Consider the following 8,140-nt stretch of genomic DNA (forward strand, 5'->3'; position numbering starts at 1 on the left):
GGCCTGAGGGGTGTGAGATAAAAAGCTTACACCCCGCAACAACAAAAACACTTCTCACTCCATGCCTCTCTAGCCCTGTTCAGATCAATATTTTTAACCTTGCCGCAAAGGATCTTTAATAATTTGTCCTCGATTGCTGACAGCGGTTTTGGAGGGAATATTTATTTGCATGTGGATTTATGTGTGTGCAATGTGTGATAGAGTGTTGAAAGGGACAGAGAAGGAAAGAGATAGAGAGTGGGAGAGAGAGAAAAAGAGAGAGAAAGAAAGAGATGGAGGGAAGAGGAGAAGAGAGAGAGGGAGAGAACACAGAGAGAGAGAGAGAGAGAGAGAGAGAGAGAGAGAGAGAGAGAGAGAGAGAGAGAGAGAGAGAGAGAGAGAGAGAGAGAGAGAGAGAGAGCTTTGTTTGAATTGTTCCGTTTAATTGTTTGTTTTTCTAGCCGTGATAAACGGGGCCCGTGCAGAATGCTGCTCCGTTTTTGTGGCGGCGCCAAAGCAGCGCTCTGTGACAGATGCTTAAAGAGGGAGAAAAATCGGGCTTGTGAATCTCTGGAGCCGTGCTCATCTCCCTTGAACTTGGCCTCCACGTGGACATGTGGAGAGGTGAGGGGGAGAAAGCAGGCTGCTGATAGTCTGTTGTTCTCATGCAAAGCCATCCATCATGCTATTAGCTATTCAGGCGACGGACTCTTCCAAGCCAGAAGCTCCACAGTGGCAAGGACGTGGTGCAACAACAGCCAAAAGGATGGAAAAAAAGAAGGAAAAAAAGAAAGAAAGAAAGAAAGAAAAAACGTTGCATGCAAGCAAGACAGATACGAAAAACGTGAGCAGACTATCCCCCCCCCCCCTTTTTTTTTGTTGTATTGCCTCCATAGAGCTTTTGTGTTAAAGCAAGTGCATCTCTTTCTCCCTATTTGGCTCAGGAAGTGGCTGTGGCAAAATTGTCCTTATTTACGGAGGATCAAATGTTAGCGCGAAAATTGCCACACCGTAATTTCCTGCGCTCATTATCGCCACGGTCATTGTTGAAATCAAGCATCTCTCTCTTCATGTCGCCTGAGCACATGTCCATTTCACACCCCCGTCTGGTCTCGGCGACACAGCATGGCGGCTCTTTGTGAACTTCTATATGTACAGTATGTATGCATGCAGTATGCATGCTCCCACGGAGTCACCACAGATGTCCTTTGGGAGATAAAAGTGGGCCATTTCGCTCTATCAGAATGAAGAGCCCTTGATTTGCATACAATGGCTTTTTCATATGCAAATACCTCACACTAGGGTGAGGATGAAGTGCAGGTAAAGTCGGAGGATACATTTTTTTTTTCGCTCTGAAAGGCCGGCTTTTGTTACTAAGCACCAATTTGTAGGCAAAGTTCTCCCGGCGTCTTCAAGGAGAGAGCTAATATACTGCGCTGACTGACTGAAACAGCTTCATTTGTCATTGAGGTGGTGGGCACGGGCTTCGTCTTGAAATGTCTATTGCATTGAGGTTCAGACCAGACCTGTTTAGCGACATTGCGATGAATGCACAGTAACCTTTGGATATAGACACTGAAATTGGGCAAATAAAGAAAGAGATCTTCATTGACCCTTGTTGACCATTGTTGCATAACTTTTTAATGATGAAGCTGGCATACACCTTACACCATGCAATATTAATAAAAAGCTACCCATTTGCAAAACCCATTTTGTCTCCAAGTTCCTACAATATCATTATACAAGACCCTTGCAGGATGGCATTAGGATTAAGTCTAGCGTTAAGTTTGGTGAAGTGTCGTAACATGCCCTTACATGATGTACCACGGGGTATTTTTAATTATGCAGATACAGTGCTCTAAACGCACGTAAAGCCGGTGGGAGAGATTCACTTGACAGCTGGGAGATGTAACACACACGCAGCTCACCTTCTTCAACATGATGACACCCTCCTGGGTCTGGCTGTCGGTGGTTATCTCAAAGACACCCTTCTCGTTGCCAGCGATGATGGCGTAAGTGGATTTGGCATTCTCGCCGATGTCTTTGTCAGTCGCCTTTACTCTCCCTCCTGGTTTCCCTAAGCCCAAGCTCTCAGAGAAGATGAAATCATAGAAATCTGTAAAAAGGGGAAGGACAAGAAATATGTCACCTTCAGATGTGGATGTGGACAATGTTGTAGATCATCTTAGACCACACACAAACAACATGCACTGGACCGATAGCAACAAAGTCACACATCTTCTAGATAATTAAAGAAAACTAACAACTGACTGAGGCTCCTGTACATGTCAAATTAAATGTGCCACTGGGTTGTACATACTCTTGGCAAACTTGGGTGGGTTGTCGTTGATGTCTGTCAGTCTGACAGTGACGGTTGTTGTCCCTGACAGTCCACCCATGTGTCCACCCATGTCTTTGGCCTGAATGACAACCATGTACTCATCTCGAATCTCACGGTCCATTCCTGGCAGCGCGATGCCAATGGTTGCTGAAAATGATTCAAAAAGAAGATAAAAGTATGTCAAGTGTTATATTGTGACATATTCCATTGAGTCATGTATACACTATGGGCCCATGATAACATAAATGCAGTAATTAGCTACACGGGTGAAAATCTATGCAGGTCCATTTGTCATTTGTCCAAACACAGACTGACAGCGTTGTAGCCTACTATATAAACACACAAACTGTAAAATGAAATCGGCAAAAAATAACCACCCCCCCATATTTAGATCTGTGTCATCTCGCATTATTTTGGTTCGCGTTCGAAGACCCAGTTTCCGAACGATTAAAGGAAGCTCGGAGAGGCACGCCCTACTTGGATCCTGGGCAGGTCTTCGCCTCCCTCCCGCTCTGGCACCGAGAGCTGGCATCGCAAATCAGCTTGTTTGTTTGGCTCAGCACTCCGCCGCTGCCTAAAGTCATTTGTATTCTGACTGAATGAGAATTATGCTGTCTGTCTTGTATAATCTTAAATATTGTATGCGGGACGGACCTTATTGACTGTAGTGTCGCCATGTGGAATATAAAACAGCTCACCGCCAGCTGTGGATAATCCACTCACCGAATGCGAGCCTGTCTGATCATCAAAGCCCAAGCCAAGTCTGGCGCATAAAGGCACACACTTTGTCGAGAGGCACCTGAACAGTTCCAGCTTGCAAAATTTTACCAATATATTTTTATTATCATTGTAAAGGAAGAAATATAGGAGGGGAAGAGGGAAGGCAGGAAATAGTTTGTGTTCTTGTGAGAGTGTGTGTGTGTGTGTGTGTGTGTGTGTGTGTGTGTGTGTTTGTGTGTGTGTGTGTGTGTGTGTGTGTGTGTGTGTGTGTGTGTGTTTGTAAAGGTCATGCGACAATAACAATTTAGGAGGGGGACAAAACACTCTTCGGGAACCCTGTGTTCATTTCATCACTCTCTCTCTTTGGTCCCAGCTGTGCAGCCCCTGTTTATCAATAATTCACTTTTGTGTAAACATTGTCCTTCTCCCTCTTCATGGAGCCCAAGTGCACCAATCTCTGCAGCCTCTTCCCTTTGAGTTGATTTTGAAAGCATGCTTTAACAGTGCTTCTCAGCCACAACTTGCGTTTTTTAGGCTACACCAAACTATAGTGTCCATTAATGGTTGATGCGAAGGTGCCACCCCTTTTTTTTGTTGTCTAGGTACTGCCTGCTTTTTTCCGCGAAGCAATATCTCATGGCATCCTGACAAATTGAGGGCAAAGAGTTTAGCCCACATACAGTGGGTGGCAGGGTGCAGAGGAAAGGAAGATTACAACCTTTGCTACAAAAAGAACTTGTAGACTTGCCAAGAAGCATCTCACTTAAAGCAAGAAAGCATTGGCACAGAGACTTGACCTGACATGCCAAAAATAAAGAAATAAATATAGAAATCAAATCAAATCAAAAACAGTCCGACGACAAGCACAAGTGAGAAGTGAGAAGTGAGTGAGCCAGGTCTGAGGTGCGAGAGATAACTCCAGCGAGAGCCGCCTCTCTGTTGTCATTCTCGACTCCGCTCATCTCCACTCACACGATTGTTAGCAATTTAAATGATTTTATTATCATCAGAAACGGGGGGGAGGGACGAACATTCATTTCCGTGGATATAGTGCTTTGTTTTTGTCTTCCCCTGCATCCATTAACTAAGTGATGAACTGGAGCATGGTGTTTACTTATTCATCAAATGTGTCTCCTCTGCAACGTGGCGGCGGGATGTGTCAAATGGATTGTAATGGTTGTTTCCCCATCACCTTTTATTTTTCATTAACATTCATTAAAACATCTGGCTCGCTAGAGAAACACATCTGCATCTGCTCCTCGTAATCATGGGAAACAGGCGCCCTGGCCTCCCTCGGTTCACGCTTTTCTGTCCCCGATTTCTCCGCGCTATTTGCATTCTGCTCCTCAGATGACCAGGTGCAATTGAAATGCGTTGGGAGCCCTGCTGAGCGTTGCCAGACTCTATATGGAAATACGAATGGCATTCATGCAATATGCACATACGATTTTGGAGAGAGACGCCGACTTGTTTATTGTCTGTTGTTATTTTTTCTCCCCCAATTTATGAGCTGTTCATTTCCATCCCATTGCTTATTAATGTAATTTCACCATTATTTAATCATGTTGCTTACAGTCACTGTTCACAAGTCGGCTGAAAATGCAATTAGGAGAAGGAAACAAAAACAAAAAACAATGTCAAGGTTGAAAGTGTGGCTGGTGACAGATTAAATTTGAAGACGTCCCTGTCATTATAATCACAGACATATGCGCTGTTTTGCTTTTTTTCCCCTTGTCTTGACTGTGCAGAAGTTCTAATTAACATGTTCGCTTATCAGGACCTCTGCTGACATGATGGGACTATATATTTTATACAGATGCTGAATAGTGTGAATCATCGTTCAGTAGCTTCTCCCTAGTGCTAATAACATGGGCGCGAGAGAGAGAGAGAGAGCGAGAGAGAGAGAGAGAGAGAGAGAGAGAGAGAGAGAGAGAGAGAGAGAGAGAGAGAGAGAGAGAGAGATGGCATGATGGAAAGGAGGAGAGAAAGGGAAGTAAGAGAAAGCAAGAGAGAGAGATAAAGTGGGTAGACGAGGACAAAAACGATGCGTATTAATAATGAATCACTTTCTCTGTGTTGAGTGGTGCTGGGTCGGTAAAGTATCTGTCTGGACTGCAAGTGAGAGATTGTTTCTAAGGCAACCCACTCACCGGTGTTGGGGTCAATAGAGAAATAAGGCTGCCCCTGTAGGATACTGTAGACCAGCCTGGCACTGTTTCCGTACACCGGGTCATCCGCGTCTGTCGCCGTTACCTTAGTGACCGAGGTTCCTGTTGGGAGAGAATTGAAGAGCATGAGCAAAATAATGCCATCACACCTCTTGTCACTCACTAGCAGGCTATACCTTTATCTGCAGTGTTCATGCTGCATTTTTGGCGAGACTATTTTCCACGTCTCAAAATAATAGCTGGGAGGTCAGCGCAGTACACATTCAGAATGAAACAAGAATCCCAATGCAGCGTCAATGAGGGTTAGAGCTATATTCAGACTAATTTACACTAAGCACATCGATAATAGACTGACAAGCACCACTGATAGACTGTGCACCGAGTCATTAGTTCGGCAAGGGCTATATTTTGTGACAAGTCATGTTTTTGTTTTGAACAGTTGCGTTCAGTCAACAGCTGGATTTGTTTTTCTGCCCAATCGCACACAAACTGCTGCTTAATCTGTGCTACACACTACATCTGTGCTGGAAATGTCATAACAGAGGCAAACGCTGAGAAACAATGTTGATTGAAACGTCAGCCTTCAAAGACGTCTGTATAGGAAGACATTCTTCTTCGTCTCGACATACAGTAATCAATTTGTCATCGGCAATGTACACATAACTTACTTAACAAATAGTCTACAGTGATGTAACTGCAGTTAGTGACAGCGGAGATAGGTGAGATGTATGGCTTTCAACATGCTCCATTATTTCTCATGATTGTTAAAAGAGAGAGAAGAAATTCTGTCTGTAGGTGCAGTAAGCTGACAATTTCCTCTCTTTAACATGTTATTTTGAAGGAAGGTGGTGTCTGCGTGCTTAAGTATGCATGAAGAGAGAGGCACACACAACTGTGCCTGTTGTCATCTGAAAAACAGACTTTTTTGAAGTGTCTCGTCCATGACAAGGGTAAAACCTCAGCTTTCAGTTCCCCGCGCTCATTACAATAACCTCTAAGCAGAAACAAACAGCGCGGCGAGGGAAAAGAGACACTTTAATCAAGATTAGAGTTTACAACCCTGTCTTCATGAATCCGGTTTACAAGATGGGAAAACAGGACAACGAGAAAGAGAGAGCACTAAAGCTAATCAATGTTTTGGCAGTGCTCGCCGGTAATGTAATTGTTTTGCACGGCTCTCTCGTCTCGGCGGCAGCACCGCGGTTAAGAGCTCTAAAGTGGAGGGTCGAAACGGTTCCCCCCCCTGCCACAGGTTCCTCCAGCTGTCAAAGAGTGGGTGGAAAGAGACAGAGAGGGAGAGGGAGAGGGAACCACAACGTGTTTCATGAAGAATGGAGTTGATGGAGAGAGAGAGAGGCTTGTTTTTCTGAGGGGGGGGGGGGGGGGGGGGGGGGCATCGTGTGCTGGTTTGTGCAACGTGATGATTGCAACATGTTGCACTACTAGACTGGCTATATCTCGGTGCTGTTGTGTAGGGGTGGAGAGGCCAGTTTCCTGATACCGTCTTTTGACTGCTCACTGCTCAGTGACACTGACCTTGATCTGTCAATGCCTGGTCTGAAGGCAGACAATCTTCTCGGCTCTGTGTCACTGTGTGTGTGTGATGCACTTTTCCACCTCTTGCTCTTCTCTCTCTAGCCACTCAAAGACATGAGGGCAGATGCTCTAGTAACCAAAACACTCGTAGCACACTCGTAGCACACACATGCACAACGCATGCACACGTCTCCACTCCACACACCAGAAACAGACTTAGCGTGTTGTGGTGAAACAATTATTTCAGACTGAATGAATCCAAAGTGGGCCTCTGAGAAATGCCTTTCAACGGCGTATTTACCTGCAGTCTACAGCAAAAACAAACACGCCTTACTAGCTTCCTGCCGCAAATGGCTGCACGTCAGAGCTGAACCAACAAGAGGCCACAGGTGTGCCCATACATACATTAGCATACTTAATCGAGTGTCCTTAAAAGAGACAGCTATTAAAATGAGAAAAGAAAACAACAATAAACAAATATGAATGGTAGAGCATTCAGTCCATCAGTCCATTATGCATACTTGCTACTCATACATACCAGTCTTCTGTGCTATACTAATTACTAGAACTGAATTGATGTATATAAATATGCCTGTAATGAATTCCATGTATTATTGGCTAGTTTTGGTTCACAAAGCTTCCTGAATGTTGCATTCAGTGGTGCATGCACAAGTGAATTTCCTTTATGAAGGGGTACACATATTAATTTGGGAGTTTATCTCTATGAATGCCAAATGTCACACCAATAAATAGCGAGGCAAGTCTAGGAACCCTAGGGACACAGTCTTAGGACACTTTTAAATCAGCCTACCACTGATTCACATTAAGATGAAAAGCAAACCATTTATCACTTTGGAAAATAACATAGTATTTCAGTCCATTTGCCCGAATATTTATACTCCGACTCCAAAATGCCTCGGAGCAATAAAAACCCAATAAAGACATCAATGCTTGCTTTAAGACTGCAGGTAGGAGCTGTGAGAGAACCATGCATCAACACTGATGGCTGCTTTCTCTCAGTTGCCAAGGGCGAGACAAGTCTCTTGGAAGTATGCTGGTGATGGTCCTAGGCATAGAGGCTGGGCTGCTTAATTTGCCATAGGTCTTTTGCAGGGCATCATATTTGATTTTTAATCATGTTACTGTTATAAATGAAAGTTTAATTTCAGCGGAAAGGCAGCCAGATGTTAAAACTGTTGAAATGACTTCATCAGTTCTTCATATTTATCATCAGATGACATGACAGCTTTCGATTATTAAATGCTTGACTATCTACGGTGAATGTTGAACACCTGCAATGGTGCATGTGATTTCAGAAATTAAAAAGACACTGCCCTCCTCCCTCACCAAAAAAATAGAAGAAGAAGAAAAAAAAAACAGTGGAATCAGTGAACCA

General features: G+C 44.1%; 1 protein-coding gene across 1 annotated transcript in view; it reads right to left on the reverse strand.

Moving 5' to 3' along the window:
- cdh8 (cadherin 8) overlaps positions 1–8,140 on the reverse strand; it is a 99,157-nt gene that overhangs the window by 19,944 nt on the left and 71,073 nt on the right. Inside the window, exons 3-5 of the mRNA XM_062548980.1 lie at positions 5,191–5,310; positions 2,300–2,467; positions 1,908–2,095 (exon numbers count right to left, since the gene is read on the reverse strand). Coding sequence (XP_062404964.1) covers positions 1,908–2,095; positions 2,300–2,467; positions 5,191–5,310 — 476 coding nt within the window. The remainder of the gene's footprint in view (positions 1–1,907; positions 2,096–2,299; positions 2,468–5,190; positions 5,311–8,140) is intronic.

The sequence above is a fragment of the Sardina pilchardus genome, chromosome 11, assembly GCF_963854185.1.
Source record: "Sardina pilchardus chromosome 11, fSarPil1.1, whole genome shotgun sequence".
Classification (NCBI taxonomy): domain Eukaryota; kingdom Metazoa; phylum Chordata; class Actinopteri; order Clupeiformes; family Clupeidae; genus Sardina; species Sardina pilchardus.